Source organism: Hydractinia symbiolongicarpus, chromosome 4 (assembly GCF_029227915.1).
Source record: "Hydractinia symbiolongicarpus strain clone_291-10 chromosome 4, HSymV2.1, whole genome shotgun sequence".
NCBI lineage: Eukaryota > Metazoa > Cnidaria > Hydrozoa > Anthoathecata > Hydractiniidae > Hydractinia > Hydractinia symbiolongicarpus.
Window position 1 is genome coordinate 20163169 of NC_079878.1, and position 17432 is coordinate 20180600.

At 33.2% G+C, this 17432-nt stretch overlaps 1 protein-coding gene across 3 annotated transcripts in view; it reads left to right on the forward strand.

The window, feature by feature from the left end:
• Positions 1 to 6170: 6170 nt before the first annotated feature.
• LOC130641727 (uncharacterized) overlaps positions 6171 to 17432 on the forward strand; it is a 33191-nt gene continuing 21929 nt past the window's right edge. For 2 of the 3 annotated variants that reach the window (XR_008982499.1, XM_057448665.1), the window contains exons 1-12: positions 6172 to 6321; positions 7754 to 7816; positions 9272 to 9568; positions 9691 to 9795; positions 9959 to 10000; positions 10152 to 10352; positions 10721 to 10828; positions 11257 to 11445; positions 12159 to 12263; positions 12977 to 13301; positions 13843 to 13967; positions 14270 to 14287. Coding sequence is in view for 2 of the 3 variants with exons in the window: in XM_057448665.1 (XP_057304648.1) it covers positions 6319 to 6321; positions 7754 to 7816; positions 9272 to 9568; positions 9691 to 9795; positions 9959 to 10000; positions 10152 to 10352; positions 10721 to 10828; positions 11257 to 11445; positions 12159 to 12263; positions 12977 to 13301; positions 13843 to 13967; positions 14270 to 14278 (1572 nt within the window). In the remaining variant the exon portion in view is untranslated. Of the gene's footprint in view, positions 6322 to 7753; positions 7817 to 9271; positions 9569 to 9690; positions 9796 to 9958; positions 10001 to 10151; positions 10353 to 10720; positions 10829 to 11256; positions 11446 to 12158; positions 12264 to 12976; positions 13302 to 13842; positions 14126 to 14269; positions 14288 to 17432 lie in introns of those variants that run through there. The other variant, XM_057448664.1, reaches the window with a different exon arrangement.

The window sequence follows — 17432 nt, forward strand, 5'->3', positions numbered from 1 at the left end:
TTAAATCCATACTCTTGAACGATGAAATACTATTTTTCTGAATTATGCAACCTTCGTGGGCAACGACATGTATTATTTCGCTGTACAGGCGTGCTAGAAAATGTCACTAGCAGATTTCAGGATCTCTACATAGCCTATGTGTGCGTCGGTTATAAAGAATTGACCATTTGACCATTTTGACCGTGCTTAAAAATTTACTAAAGCACTGCCTTTGTTTCATTAAGTTTCTTTACGATTGTTCCTTACATATAGCATTAAAAGGCTGATCAAGAACTATATAAGATACAGTAGGGGTAACACATCAGGTCTATCTGTGCGAGGAGATCTCTGCAGAGAGGTGTAATACTTTTAACTCGATAGGTTGTTTACTACTAGACTCATGATTTTAATGCTTGCAGCTAACATTTATTGTTTTTATTCCATGATCTCTTCTCTAAGTTCTCCATTTTATGAAGCTGTTCTTTCCCAAGACTCTGAATTATTACTGCTAACTTTAGATACAAACTCAACACTGTCCTAGAAGACAAGTATTAAGAATAAGCTGTTAACGTTTGATAGAAATAGGAATTCAAAATAACCAAAAAACACTTTTACCCAGAACGAAAATGTGAAAGTGTTAAACACTCAGAAAGAAAATCAAATATAGGCAAGTTGAGTAACACATATAAGTTCACAACATTTTTCATTTTTTTGTGTTTTCAATAAAGCTATATAGCTGGTTACATAAATTTGTATTTTGATTTATTTAGGCATGTAAAGACTGTTTTTGCAATGTTGTCTTGCCTTCCTTATGAGAAAAAGCTGTTATTTTACTTCATTTACCTTACATGTTTTGACAATTGTGATTTCAACGAAACTGTTAATACTGAAAATAGTGACAAAAAGTCCAAACAATTTTATCTTTATTGTCCATGTAGTATAATAATATTTCTCTTAATGTGTGTGTTTTTTGATCAAATGGCCTGAAAGATTTTATTTTAGCTATATATCTGGAGCTCGATATTTAGGCATCTTCAGAGACGGGACCAAGATTTTTTGGAAGGAAACCTAATATATTGCATAAATTATAACCAATACGTATTATTATATATCTGTCAACTCTTTTTTATATGCAATAAATCTAAACGTTCCGTGCAACCGTGCAATAACTGACGTGATATTCCACGCTTGTTTTGGTATTTTCAATTTACAATGCAATGACTTCCGTAAAATGCAATGACTTCCGTAAACAAAAACAAAATCGAGATATCGTTACTCCCTTTCATGGGCCTTCTATTTGGCAAAAATGCAATAGAAAAATAAAAAATGTCTGAAAAAAACCCAGATGTTAGGTATATAATAAAGCATATATTGCATGCCCGTTTGTCGAATATCAGATTTATCCACTTGTTGAGGCAATATTCCACGAGGCGCAGCGGAGTGGAATATTGCTCACCTCCAGTGGATAAATCTTGATATATCTATTTGAGCTCATAGACTCCCGCTTATTTAAACCTGCACTTTTTCACAATTTCCGATTATTCAAAACGATTTTCATTCCCCATAGGTTTTCTAACACAATTTCAGCTAAATCTCTCTAACTCATTGATTTGTGACGATTTTTTAACTCCCTCGGAACAAATATAAGTAAGTAAGTAACGGAAATTTTCAAGGTCCTTGACTCATCCTCTCCTCCGACTTACCTATGTTGCATTACCGCCACAGATACGTATCGCATTGCTCCCTAACAGTCTTGCCTGTCGCACAAGCCAATTAGCAGTCAGTAGATGGCACCAAATGGGCTGACAGCACTACATTTTGCGCTAGAGTGGGACTCAAACCTGAAATCTTATGATTACATGCCAACTGCGCTACCACTACCCCATCTCCGGTTAGGGTATTTTTAAGTTTTCTCCATTAGTTATTTCAAAACTTTGGAAAACATACGGATTCTTACCTATAAAACAAACTTTATACAAAGGAAAAACAACTTCATTTCTTAAAAGTAAACTATGTACAAAGTATTTTTCCGAATAAAATGCATATCATACCCACCATCACCTATATTTATTGCCTTTGTTGTCACTTTGACTGAGTAGCTATTCAGCAGATTTGATTTAACAAGTCAAATATAGTATTGTTCACTTTTTCCTTTTGGTAAGCGACCCACTACTATATCCTCTATCTCACCAATTAAAACCACAGCGTACTTGTCAACTTCATTAGTAGGCTCCATTCGTGTTTCCAGAACCAATAAAATGATCCAATTCGGGCCGATAAACATGAAACTGTATTACTGTTGACTCTGTTTTAAAGGTTTTTCAGAAGAAGTATGTCCATAGGGTCTTCATTTTTACGATCATTGACACAAGATTTATGATAACTTTGTTACTTCTCATCAATTGATTAGAGGACCACTCTCGTCCTCAGTGCTCTTTAAGATTAAGTTTATCTCAAAGAACTCTGGGGTCGAGAATGGTAGAGAACAGGTAAATGGTATTGTATTACAATGCAAAAGCTGTTCGTTTACTTCTGTTCGGTCACAGTGCGATAGAAGATTAGGCCAGTTTTGAGCAAAGAGTCAAAAGCTAAGCACTGGGAACACGATTATATATGTATAAATGGTTCATAAATGCAAGATAAGGAAATTTACCCACCAGTGACAACATACTTTGGGAGAAGGCTTTGAAATTTGCGAAAAAATTCAATATAACAGATTTCAAGGCCGCCAAAGACTGACTTCATCGCTGAGAAACGAGGAATACTATTGTATTTCGTGCAATATCAGGAGAAGAAAATTAATGCACACCTGAAATGAGAGCAAGCAAGAAAGAGACATATTCACCCACAATCCTTTCCAGATATGAATTAAAGGACAATTTTAATGCTGACGAGTTTGGTCCGTTCTATGAGCAGCTTTCAACAAGTAACTTTCTTCTTAAAGGCTAACGAAGCGCTATTGGTAAGTTTATCAAAATTCGTCTGACGGTCCTCGTTGTAGGGAATTCCACTGGTGAAAAATTTCCCATGAATTTTGAATGGACTTTGAAATCTCTACTGAATACGTAAGAATTTTTTTTCTTTTGTTTTCTTTAAAGGCCTTGAAATTGGTCTTATCATTGATGGCACACTCAGAAATTAAAAGTCTCAAAGCTGTAGAGTTGGTATTTCTGCCACCCAACACTACATTCAAGAAGGCATTCTATTGTTATAATGTGGCAAAGCGTCAATTCAAACGGATCGATGCCGGAAAAGGCGTTCATAAAATCAACATTCTTAAAGCGATGCAAATTTTGATAAAATCATGGATTTTTATCTTCCGTGAAAATTCTAATACCCGGGAGTCCACAGTATTTTACGACGCTTTCGCAATTTCTACATCCTCACCTCTAGCGTCCTACCAACTATGCGCTTCTGTTAGATAAGCAGCACACAGTGATGCTCGTTTCAATTTGGCAGCACTTCTTGCTGTCCTGCAAAACCCTATTTAATGCACGCATAATTTCAGAAAACTGCTACCAGTTGAGAGTTTTTTTGTACAATAAAAAAAGTATAATAGGGTCATCAAAACTCAGCGACAAAATTAAAAACTTGTTTTTGCCTAAGTTGCTTGTCTCTCTTGTAGCAATAATTCAATGATTGTTTGAGTTTTTTGACTGATGAAGCGCCAATCGCATGCAAAAATTAAATATAGCAAGGAGTTTGATTCTATTATTATACCTTTTGTTTTTCGACGCTTTCTAATTCTAAGAGCTCGTGAGCCACAATCCCCGAACTACTTATACTTAAGAGGTAAAACCTAGTGCAGTGTAGAATGATATAATACAAGCTCATTCTTGGTAAAAAAACAACAACAAATTGATCATGTCATATGGGCCAGAAATCAGAAAAACGGTTATTTTTAACTTCAAAATATATTTTTATTCCTCGTGTACTATTGATGCTTTGACCTTGAATTTTGGTAGATTTGTTATCAAAATACTGAAAATATTTGTTTCACGTGAAAAAAGTACACTTATTGACGTCATTGAGATCACCAATATGATCTTTTACGCAAAAAACTTTCTTATCTTAAAAATAGAGATAAAACACAAGTTTCTCCGAAATTATTGATGCTCATGACATTAAACTTGGTACATTCGTGCATATGGCATTTAAAGATGCTCGAGTTAAAGAAAACAGCGCAATGACGTCTTTGGGATAAGGAATAACGTCATTTCGCTTAATCAGTGTTTCCTCCGAATGTATTCGGTATTTTATCCTTAGTGCCTGGTTATATAACCATAACAACACCTTGACAACCACAAGGAAAATAAATGCGATAACTATTTATATAACAAGTAAAACAGTAAAAAATTACCTTCGCCTCCAAAGTACTATATCCCTGCACTTGATAACATGCATAAGGAGATTTATGCCTAGTCAAAAGTTCATTGAAAATTTATACCAACCAGCCCCTTTCAGCTGGGTTAAAGTACGAGAACATTGAAAATACATATATAGTTAGACAAGATATGATGCGTTTTGAAAACATTTGTTCAAATGTATATAAAGTATTACTACTGAATTTTCTTTCGCCCGCGATAAAAACCGAACCACAGCCTTCAGAGCAGAAAACTCCCTAGAAACGAGCTCTAAAGGTTTGAGTCGTCCTGCTCGTATTATTATACGCGTACGCAAAACCGTCTGTCATAACATTTATGATATTTTTGCGCTCTTCTCTTCGCTGTGTTTTATTATTTTCTTGGGCAAGTAGCAGTATAGAGGGACGTTACAGAAAAAGTTTCGATCGGTTACTTGTTAATAAAGGTTATAAAATTATTTTTTAAAATCGATTGATGTATAAAGAAATATATTTATTTAAGAAGAAATCACGAACTATTTTTTTGGGTGCACTTTCGGTAAAACTTTCTTATAAAAAGCTCCTGTTAACTCCAACCTCGAATTAATTATAACATTAGTTAAGTCGATCTAATTTTTGCTCCAACTGTGGTTAATATCTTCGGATAACTCGAACTTTTTACTCAAGAAAAGGTAAATGCCAGATTTTAATTTTTTCTTAGTTTTTATTTACTCCTGATGTAATATAGATAGATAATGTTTTCTGTCATGGAAAATTTAAGTTACAATACAAGGGACTTCCATGCTTTTTTCATCGCCAAGATTGAACATTCTCAAAATAATCTTTTCCCCACGTCCTATAATAATCGCTTTACTTGAATTATGATCTCAGTTTAGACTACGACTTAACGGTAGCTTCGTATAACTTTCCTCGTTCCCTTGGAGGTTCGAGTTACCAGAAGTTACCTGTATATACACTAATTACACATAGAACATTAGTCAACCCTTGTTGTTTAATAAAGTAAAATTATGCGATAGTTTTTAAACGTTTTGCTACTATTCGTGATCAATTTCATGTTGATTTCAGTCATTCAAATTGCTTAAGCAGTAATTCTTTTCTTTTAAACTTAATATTGAGTACCCTTTATTCAAATTATCGAGAATCAATATATCGCACCAGTTTAAAATCACCATGCTATCCCTAGCAAATGCCTTGCGTTCTATGGAAGGGTTCAAAATTTACAAACCTGCGCGTGTAATGTGTAATGTGGTGAAGTTTGGACACACGTGTATTTTAGCTTGGTTAGATTATTATCAATATTATTGTGAACATCAAGTTTATGATCAATATTGGTCATATTTTTATTCTGTTTTGAAACAGTAAAGCATGATATTTCTATGCTCCCTTCATTTTGTTTTTCACTCGGCGGCGGCGGACGCTAGCTTTCATTTTTTTTAATTTCATTATACTTTTTGTATTTATACATAGCTATATTGATTAGGATATATTTGTTGTTAATAAACTTGTTTGTAACGTTAAACAGTAAATAGCTATCTTCACACAAACAGGCACCGCGAAACTACGCTTTGCGTAGAAATAACAGGTTCTCGATGATAAGACTACTTTTGTCTTCTGCGAGTCACCTGGTTTATTAAGGGTAGTTGCATTTAATCTGTAGTATTGTATGTATATGTTACGTATATGTATTATAAGGTTTCGCATATTATATAAGTCTATGGAAACTTTTGTAACTATACCTTTTTATGCGAAATATACCTACATACATATATATAGCGCGGTAAGTGCCCGGATGAAAAAATGCCCTGCGCGCAGAAATTATATGCGGGATAACAACGGAGGTGCGCGTTCTCTTCGTGAACATTTTACACCAATAACTTCTGCGGCGGCTGAATCAAGCATTTTTGTTTGGGTGACTATTCATCATTATCCTTATCTTATAGTTAACCATTTACTTCAGTGTCAACTAATCAAGGATCATGGTAAGAATAATACAGTAGGATTTATTTGTCATCTCCTAAGCTATTGATTAAGTTGCAGTATGTTTCCACGACAGGAAATATCGGAAACGTTTGTGTGGGGTGGTGTGTGGTTGGTTTGAATGGTCAGTGCCAGTGGGGAAAACAGCAAATAAGGATACCGTAAACTAATTAGGCTATTGGCTATTTCTGCAGCCAAATTTCAAAAACTTTGATTGATTGATCATTGCATTTGTACGAATGAACTAAAAGATTTTGATCCAAATCGGCAAAATATTTTGCGCATAGTCTCTAATTAGCTTACAATTTGGGAGTTGAGTCAAAAAGGGAAACCACTAGCTACCCATCTGGGAAACGGTTTCCCATTTGGGAATATTAACGACAGTTTCCCATTTGGGAAACTGTTACCCTAAACAGGCCAGAAATACGGCAATGGTTTTCTATTAGTTTCCAATTAGTTTCCTATTAGTTTCCAACAAAATAAAAAGGAATCTACACATGAGCTGGTTAAGAAGCGCACTACAAATTTTTAACCAATAGAAAGGGACATATATAATAAATTTTCCTCACATATAAAAATTATTTGTATTTTACAATATGCCCTTTCGATAACTCACTATCACAAATTAATGATACTCTACAGATGATATGACAATGACAAAATTTGTAATATAGATAATATATATACTTTCTATAATTTAGTACACAGCCATATGTGAATTGGCAATGTCGTCATAAATGCCTTCGTACTTTGCACTGATGACGCCAAAAAAAATGCAGTCGCAACTTTTTGAGCGATAAAAATTATCACTTGATTATTATCTTTTTTTGACGCAGCTATGTTAAGTGGTGGAGTTCATTTAAATTATTTCACGTTTGCATGTAGCTAGGTTAGGGTTATTTATGCAACATTATTTTCTTCAGACGAGCCATTTTCGTGACACAAAATCGTTGTTAAAAACGTTTTTTGTTATGCTCAGTCCACATGGTTGTATAAAATATTTACATATTAAGTTAATTTAAAACCAAGAGTTGTCTAAAATATTAAAGCCGAAATAGTTATATTCTAAATATTTCAGAATCAATATCAGAAAACACTTTAACTTTTATTACTAACTTCTTGCGAAGAAAAAAATTAAAATTAGTATAGAACACCTGGCTTCTTTGAAAGTATTTGTGGAAAACATTTACTTCAATGTTCTGAAAGATCAAGATACATATGCAATAATTCATAACATACATAATACGTAAAAGAAGTTGTTATAAGAAACTTTATTTAGACATTTCTTTAGTGTGTTATATTCTCATGGCTGGTACATGTTATTATTATTTTTATGTTGTTTACTGTGTGACATGTTTACAATTGCCTGTATACCTTACAGCCAATCCAGAAAAATTTTTCTGTTTATATTCTTTATATTTTGTATATACATAGGCTCGTCCGTTGCTTTCTTTCGATGCTGGTCAATCATACAGAGATGACATAAGAAGAAATATGGTAAGATTTTTGTTTTTTGGAGAGTTGGCGTAAACAAAAAAATTGCTTAAAAAAATAGTGCAGTTTAGTGCATTTCTGTTTAGTAAACTAGTTTAAAGCTATCTTTGAATGAAATAATAGATCTTGATTACATGTATAACCACAATTGAAGTAAGTACTGTGAATGGACTCCTTTAAAATGATTGTAATTTAAAAAATGCCAAATTGAATATAATCGAATAATTTTTCTCATTTATATAACATGATTTTACAACTTTTCTCTTATGGCGGATTTTTGTTAAATGGAAATGGTCTAAATCGATTGACATTAACAAAACATCAATTGATTGATCTTGATTGATTTTGACTAATACTAGAAATCTTACTTTGCATAGATTGGTGTTGTCCAATCTTGACCAAATTTCTTTTAAGTGGAAACCCACCTTAAAGCTCAATCAGCTATGTTTGTAAGAATGATTTCGTGCAATCATTTAGTGATCACCCTGATCACTCTTTTATCAATATGGACCAATAAGGTAACATAAGTTTAGAAAAAAAGTCACATGTTTGAGATACAAAACGAAACTATAATTTGTTTTTTGTTGTGGATTATTGTTTTGTTCGTTTATTCAAAAGGAACTTTTTTTATTTACACCTAAGCCTATGCAAGTAACAAATCTCAATATACATAACAATTATTTTTTAAAAGATAATAGAGGTTTGTATAATTTTGGAAAAAATACCCTTGTTACCTTTTTACAGTCTTTCTTCGTTTGTGTTTTTAAAGCTTTTTTCAAATGTGTACATGCAATGAGGAGAATAAGTAACAAAGTAGCTCCAAAGATAACAGCGTAACATGTACGAGTATTCACAAAGGCCAAAATCTTGACTACATGTAAAGCATGTCCATAAGTGTCCATGGTGTTTGAAAGTTTGTTTTTATCTAAAACGCGTATTAAAAGAAGTTATATACAATTATCATTTTAAAATCATACTCCTGAATTTAAGTATGCCAAACAGTATATAATTAAAATTAGGATTTTTTTTGGCTCTCTAACCTTATTTTTATAGGTATATTTTTTATTTCCCATACAGATATTGTAGCTTGTGTAAAGTGTGTATTGTATAATTTTTGCTCCTAGAAACAGAAACTTTTCTCTACAGTAACTTTTATTTGTAATTTTACAACTGCAGTTACATCAGCAGTGTTAATGCCTTCATTACCACGTCAATCTTAGGCTGCTGATGTACAGTCTACGATTATAATCTCAGCTGGGTTCCTTTTTCATTCATCGAAGGCCTAGCTAACATTGATTTTTTGTCCCTTTGTGCCTGTATGCCTGTATTACATTTCTGAGATTAGTGGCCATAAATGTATAAGTTATTGTCATAATACTCATCATATTATTTTTGGTATGTCATATTATTTGTGTCATTCAGGTTACTTGTTTATGGTACCATTTTACATTTTTTTAGCCAATACCTCCATGGCAGACGAATCAGATGAACGGTCCCAACCAAGGTCCCAACATTTTTCCAATACCTCCACGAAATATTAGTGGTATTTTAAACACCCCACCTGGTCGAAATAACACACAGAATAATGACAGCCCAAGAAGTCTACTTGATGGATTATCTTTAGGAGGAAGGCGCTCTTGGGATGGACCACAGAAAATAATGGAACCACCCAGTTTGCTAGGCAATGTTATGCAATCCAAAAGAGGTCGAAATAACATGGGATATAACAATCAATCCAATTTTTCGAACAGACAGGTACTGTATAATGATGTTTTTCTTCTGTTTGTTTAGATTAAAATTGCATAAGAATATTCAAACATATATTCACCAACCGTTGAAGCATTTCTGTTAATAAAGTTTCGTTTCCCTTTTTCCAGGATAAAAACAGACCACGAAAAGCCTCACCACCAACGCCTACTTCCAATAGAAGGCAGTATTCTTCACCTGCGCCACAGAAACAAACTTCAAATAGCATAGAACAAGTATGTATATGCTCCATGTTTGTCTCACTCATTAATTCATTAATTTACAAAAGTAAAGCAGTTAATTAACATAATGCCAAAAATCAAAGAAAGAACTTGATGTAATTGTGTTAGTGGAGTATAGAAGATATCGACTTTCAAAAGTGCTTTTTTATATTTTTAGAGGGCCACGAATGCTCCTTTATCTACTGCATTTTTTAATATGGTGAGTACTGCACATATATATATTTAAGCCAATTGCGATCATTAGACTTTCTGCCTTCTTTCTGAATTATCACACACACAATAAATTTTGGTGTGACTTCAGTTTTTCTGGTAGTAGTCAGCTAGAAGTCAGTGAATTACCTTATTTTTAGATAAAGCCAAATACTGTTTCCCAAGTTGCTACTAATATTGCATTAGACTTTGCAAGAAGGGAATACTATGGTAATAAGGGCATGCCAATACCTACTGGTAAACCATCAGGTGTGGGTCATCATACATGCGTTCTTTGTAAAGTGAATTTCTTGACAAGAGAAAATTTGGAGAAGCACTACGAATCCCCTGGACATAAAGAGGTGTGTTTGAGAATTTGGAATAATTTTTTTTTCTATCCAGCTGAGACATTTCTGTTTTTGAGTGGTAAAAATGCCATCAAAAATAAATAGTCATGGACTTTTTATTTTTGATGGCATTTTTCAAGTGGGGCCCATTTTAGTCAATATTACAGCCTATTCTGCTGTAACTTGTATGCCATATGTGAACTGCTAATATGCTTCTTCTTTTAATATAGTATAATTTTAACGTTGTCTTTTGCAATTTTTTTTTGCCTGTTTCCAACTTGGTTATATCATTATTTAAAAACAGTGGGAAAATATATATAACATATTGGTATACAGTTCAGTATTGCTTTCAATTAATTGTGCATCTGTTTTTTGGATTTTAGTTAGACGACATGTTTGAAATAAAGAAAGTACAAGCAAGACTCATCACTCAGAACAAGCTTCCACCGCCGCAAGAAAAGCCAGACGCTACCATGATTAGTGTTGCCAGGGTAAGTGTTGACTGTTGTATCTGCAATATGGCATTTATTTTAAATAACAGAGGAATTAAGGTTCGAAGTATTTACATTATGGTATTGAATTTGAATAACAGATCAATGTTGACATCAGTTCGTTACAAAGGCAAGGGTTTTTTTTATGTAGTTTGAATTGTGGATTTGTTATGATGATTATTTTTCTTGAGTCTTTTAATACCTCTGACTTTGAAATTAAAAGCAGCGAGCCAATATTCTAAAAAAATTTTCGGAAGATTTTTGCGCCAAATAATTCTATGCAAAGTCAACAAATCCTAATATTTTGTAAGTATTAACTGTTTTTATGCGAAATTTGGCGAAAACAAGGAAAATTCACGAAACTTAATTCCCGCGAAAATTTATTCTTTCTGTGCAACCATTTTTAAACAACCATTATTCTCTTCCAGGCCGAAGTTGAAATGGATTTAAAACCATCTACAATGGATTTGGATGCTTACATTCTTGGTATATATGAAAGTATCATGAAACCTTATTGGCCTGTACCAAAGAGCAATTTTTACTGTCGCATATGCAACTATAAAGAGTTTAAATTTCAGGACGAATTAGACCGCCATAATGTTTCTAGAGAACATCAGGTAAATACTGTCTTAAGGCATTTATTTTTTGAAAATTGAAAATCTCTTCACACAACAACTGAAGTAATATGGTAGTCATGTTTTTGACGAATACTTGTATTTCCAGCACCGAACGTTTTTATATTTCAAAGTATGTCGCCACATTATTCTTTATCTAAATGTTGGAAAATGTTTTCCAGCAGGTATCATTTAGTTTGACACAAAAACAATTATACTGCTTAAAATATGAACTGCCCCGGTTTCATTATTTGGTTAGGAATACATCGTGTTTTTTTGTCAATCCTAAGGCATACCAACGTGAAAAAAATCCTAATTTTTGCGCGTAAGGATAAAAAACTATTCAGTGATTCTTTTTGCCCATATAAGTTTTCTTCTTTTTCCAGTATAAAATAAAATTAAGGACATCAATTTTTCAGGTTTAGAATTCAGGGTCAATACTATACAGTGAAAGGACTCAGTAAAAATTTAAATTTATTGTTTTAAGCGAGCTTAAAAATGATTTCTTAACGAACGTGATAATTACAATTATGCTATTTAGGCCATTAGAATTTGAGCTTTTACTGGAACAATCTCCTAACTTGGTATTCCATCCTAGCGTGGTAAAATTACGATACATTTAAAAAGCAAAACTGTTTTTCTCAAAAATTGGTTCAGTCCTTAATGATAGAGCACAGAGCTGTTAGATTTTTTGAAGTTCAGTACTTTTTTTTCAGAGAATGGAGGAGGCATACAAACATGCTTACTGTTTGTACTGTCAAGTACATACCACTGACTTGAAAAACATGAAAGAGCACGAAGCAACAGGAAAACATAATACGGTAAATTATTTGCATCTTTTTTTATCATCCCATATACTTAAAGAAAAAAAAAATGAACTTTTGATGAAAGTAGTTGAAAACCTTTAAAAAAAATATTTTACATAAACTTTTGTTGCTTTAACTCTTTGGAAATTAAGCTTGTAATTGTTTTACTTTTCGTGAACAAAGAGTGTGCATTTTTTTTGAATCTTAAAACCCGTGTGTCATTTTTTAGTTTCAGTTTGTTATTTAATAACTTTTTATTACATTTATTTGCCAAAAAAAAGGGCCTGGCACCGCAAAATTTGCAACCTAACCATATATTGTAAATCCCAAGAATAATTGTTCCCCGAATGTTTCAAAGCAATTGAGAAACTGTTTAAAGGGAGAGCCAAATGCCTCAAGCATAAACAGAGGAGAAAAAAAATTGTAAACTCTGGCTTGCACATGTTTTGCAACATTTTTTTCAAATCAGCTGCTGTTGATAGCATTTAGAGAGGAAAAAAAAATTCTAAATCTGCATTCATATATAAAGCCAAATTTTGCAGGCCTTGACTATAACTTCTTACGAGTAAATAAAATATATAATATTTTGAGTTTTATTTTACAAATAATAAGTATAATGAATATGAAAACCAGTATACCTGATGTTTTATTACAAAAGATATATTTGAGCTTCATTCTAAAAAGTTCTATTATGAAGGCTTGTTTGATGTGCTTTCGTTACTTTTAAGGTGAAAGAGCTGATGGAAAGAACAAAGCAGTGTGCAATTGAACATTGGCATAAAGTAAACAAAATTGCATTACCTCAAAAGTATCAACGTGTCGAGAAAGAAAAAGTTCCTATTGTTCCTCCAGTTGGCAGCAAACGCAGTGCGCCTGATGATGACACCAAAAGTTTGACCAGTCCTCTAAAGAAGGTATCATCGTCAAAACCGATGGAAGAGGATAAGATTCAACCCATGGGTGGTGACATGCAAACAAGAAGAAAGTCAAGTGAAAGTAGTTTCAAAAAGGCGTCTCCGTCTAAAGAAGTAATTCTAACTGACAAGGAGAAACGTAGGTTTATCAATGCTGTTTATTTATTCGTGCTACGTGATACTCGCACACAGAACTTTTGGTATAAATTAAGGAAGAAATGTCACGTTGCCTTACATATGTTTTGTTCCCCCTCAGTATTGCCAACACGCCTTTTAGGTCTTGTCTTATACTTGGTTCTTCCCTGAAATGTAATATTGGAGATGTCAGGGATTTTGTGTGATATTACCACCAATAATATATGGAAAAAGAATTGTGGTGGAACCAGTGTGACTAGGGATATAAAATTACCTGCAAATACTAAATGATGTATAGTGAAAACTTAAAGTAAAAGAAACTTGAATATTAAGGAATCTAGAATCATTTATGATTTTGCAAGGCTTTTTTATGAAAAAAGTTTTATGAATTTGATGTTATCCTGCAGTAACTGTAATAGCTACTTATAGGAAACTTTGTAATGAGAATAAATGTTTGCACACCCTGTAAATTATCTTTTGATTATTATGATATTAATTATCAGGGAGTGGCTTTTCTTTTCAACCATGACCTTTTTGTTCCATAGTGTGGTTCACTCCAATCAATGGTTACATGTGTGCAGTTTGCCACATGTTTCTCAAGGAAGGTGATCTAAAAAAACATGTCAAGGATGCCGCGCATGCGATTAACATCGCGAAGTTCAAGAATATGGTTAGTGTAACCTCTTCTATCTTGAATTCCTTATTCGAACCATTTTTTTCACATCGTAAAAAAATCTATTACACGCGCACAATTTTCGCGCAACAGCAATATGAATGAATTCTTCCCGCATGATTTTTCTTAATTTCTGTACTAAGGAAGTTTTGCACGAATGCGCGGAAATTGACACGCGCAAAAGATACAAATTAGATAAAGCATGAGTTTTGTCCACAATTTGTTAGTATGGCATGCATGTCGAGTTTGTCATTTACTCTTTGGCAAATCGTAAAACAGTTCTTTTATATTTTTTATAGATCAAATAAAGATCGTGGGTAAGCAATTTTTCCTATAAATTGTTTTCATGTAATGTTTTTTAAAACTTATATTTGCAAATTTTGAAAGTATACTAATTCCGGAATGAAGTAGAGATATTTGCTCATAGGCAAATTATACGGTAATGTTGTAAAATGCGACAGCGCTTAAATAGCGTAAAATTTATACCAAATAAGGAATTTATGATAGTACTTATAGAGGGTAGCTTGCTGTTTCAATTTACTTTAATAATCACCTTTTATCTATACAAACCTTTTATCCACGTTTAGTTGACTTTTTTAATACATTTTCTTAAGATCAGAGTAGTACATTACTAGAAGATATTTGCAAAAAAGACTTACTGAAAGAATTTCGTTATGTTTATTATTCAAAATTTAAAAACGTAAAATGAAAACTGTGCATCAGTTTTACGTCTATGCGATCGTCAGATGTAGCGAGAGTACATCTGACGATACAAAATACCCTAGGATATCTTTATATTATAAAATACTGGTAAAGGACGATTGATGATTTGTCTGAACAAATTTTTTCATGTGTGGCCACACTTGTTCTAATCTTTTGTTTCATAAACTAATGTTTGTGTTAATTATATGGTATGAACACGTCTTGCTGCTATTACTGTTAGGAAAGGCACGATCAATCATTTCCATGAGAAAAACGGATCAATGGCAGCATTTTTCAAGCTTCAGACATTAAACAATTAAGTTGACTTTAAAGCTTTTCGTGCCTAAAATGGAATCTCTGGAGAACATAAGCGAACATAGTCGGTGCAAAAAAAAAGTGTCCGATTTGCGCTTTATATAGATTCGTCGATAAGGTGACTTCTTGTGTTTATACGCATACATTTTTGTTTTGCTGCACCATCAAAGTCAGAAATGAAACAAATACGAACTAACAAATACGAACTAACAAATACGAATTAAATACGAACTTCCTTAGCCCCAAACAAAAAAACAAACAAAATATCTTCATTCATAAAATTTAACGGTGTGAAATTTTCGCGTTTCGCATTCTTACTGAAGAAATCTTCAATTACAGTTTGTTTTCTGTTTGCAATTTATTAGTTTAACATTCTTTGTTATTGAGGGCTGCATAAATTGAGCTGTCATTAACAAAACAACTACGGATCCTGTGAATCACTGTGATTATTTCTGGAAACATGATAATTTTCTCTTCCTTATCCTTGCTATTTTACCATCTGTCGTGGTTGTTATCAGTTCTGAACTGGATTAATGCTTTCCTCTCTTATTTTTTCGTACCTTTACTTTGATGCTTGCAGATACATAAATTTTATTGTTGAAATTGGCATACTCTGCAGTAGATGTTTTAGCTGTGATCTCTCTTACAAGAGCTTCGATTGTAAGATCATCTTCGACCGCCATCAAATATGTAAAAGCTCCGTCTGCTTTAGACGGAGCTTTTTTGTCATTTGGTGCAAGATGAAAGAGTCCGTCTTACAAAGTGTCCGTATTATAACTATCTGTTCTGTACGAATTTGACCTGGTTCCAAGGACGTGACTGTTACATAGGGGTGTCTAAATTCTACTGTAATATTTGCCTCATCATTTTGAAAGATTTCAAATGACATCTATTAACGACATTTCTCTTGGCGCACTTTCTATTGCGGGCGATTATCTTTTCTACGATGGTTGTATGGACAGTTGTTCTGTGGTTGTGTTGATTTCCCTAGTTTTTCTTGTTATGATTTGAAATTCGTTAAACTTCATAAGTAATTGCGCGCGTCCTATTTTTAACCCTGTCTGTTGTATTGTAATCCCATAATTCATAAGAACTAGTAGGGGTGCTTGTGTGACACTTTGCTGTCTAGCCTAATGCTATTGTTCTCTTTTTGTGTTGTGTGAATCATTTTACATCTTATGTTTTTAATATGACCTGAAACTCGTATTATGTTATTGTTGCTTGATCCGCTTATGTCCGCTTTAACCATATTTTCACTGTATTATTCGCCTTATCATTTTTAAAAGATTTTGAATGACCTTTATTCACAACATTTTTCTTGGCGCACTTCCCATTGCGGGCGATTATCTCTTCTGCGTGGTTATATGGACAGTTGTTCTGTGTGGTTGTGTTGATTTCCCAGGATTTTGTTGTTGTGAGTCGAGATTCGTTTATAAATATTAGTTTAACTTCATAAATAATTGCGCGATATTATCGTTAGTGTGCTTTAGTTTAAGCCCTGTCTGTTGTATTGTAATCCCATAATATTTAATAAGAACTAGTAGGGGTGGTTGTGTGATACTTTGCTGTTTAATCTAATGCTATTGTTCTCTTTTTGTGTTGTATGAATCATTTTATATCTTATGTTTTTATTGTGATCTGAAACTCGTATTGTTTTATTGGCACTTGGTCCGCTTAAGTTTTACCAAATTCACTGTAAATATTTGCCTCATCTTTCAAATGACATTAACAAGATTTCTATTGCGTGCGATTATCTCTTCTGCGATGGTTATATGGACAGTTGTTCTGTGTGGTTGTAATGATTTCCTAGGTTTTCCTTGTTGTTAGTTGAGATTCGTTTATAAGTATTAGTTTAACTTCATAAGTAATTGCGGGAAACTCGTATTTTTTTGTTGTCGCTTGGTCAGCTTTGGATTAACAATTATGAAAAACTTGTTTGCAAATGTTTCGCTACCTGCGGAGACAGATCCAACCATCTTTTAATTGTTTAGATTATTTATTTTTAACGCTTTATATTCCGTTAATCGTTTTTTTATATATATCGGCTATTGGACATGTATAAATATGTGTTATTACCAAATCCGTCTTCTTCGTCCTTCGTCTTTATTCCGTTGGAGCGAACTTAGACTTGTGTTTTCTAAACAGTTCTTCACTTTGTTGGTAGTCCATAGTTGTTACCTTGGAAACAATGCGCGAACTTTTATATTTGATTGTTCTATAGTTTTATATAAAATAAAGTGTGTATATGTAGGTGTTGAAGACTATACCTAGTTACTCAGCTATAACGCACCGGTAGTAGCTGTTTCTGAAGGCGTCTTTTAATCTACCAAATAAACTGTATCAAATTCCTTTTTTTCTCGGCGTCATTTAAATTTTGTGTATATTTGCGCATGCGTACTGCTTTTTAAATTCCTTCAGATAACACTGTTATGTTCTTATTATTTA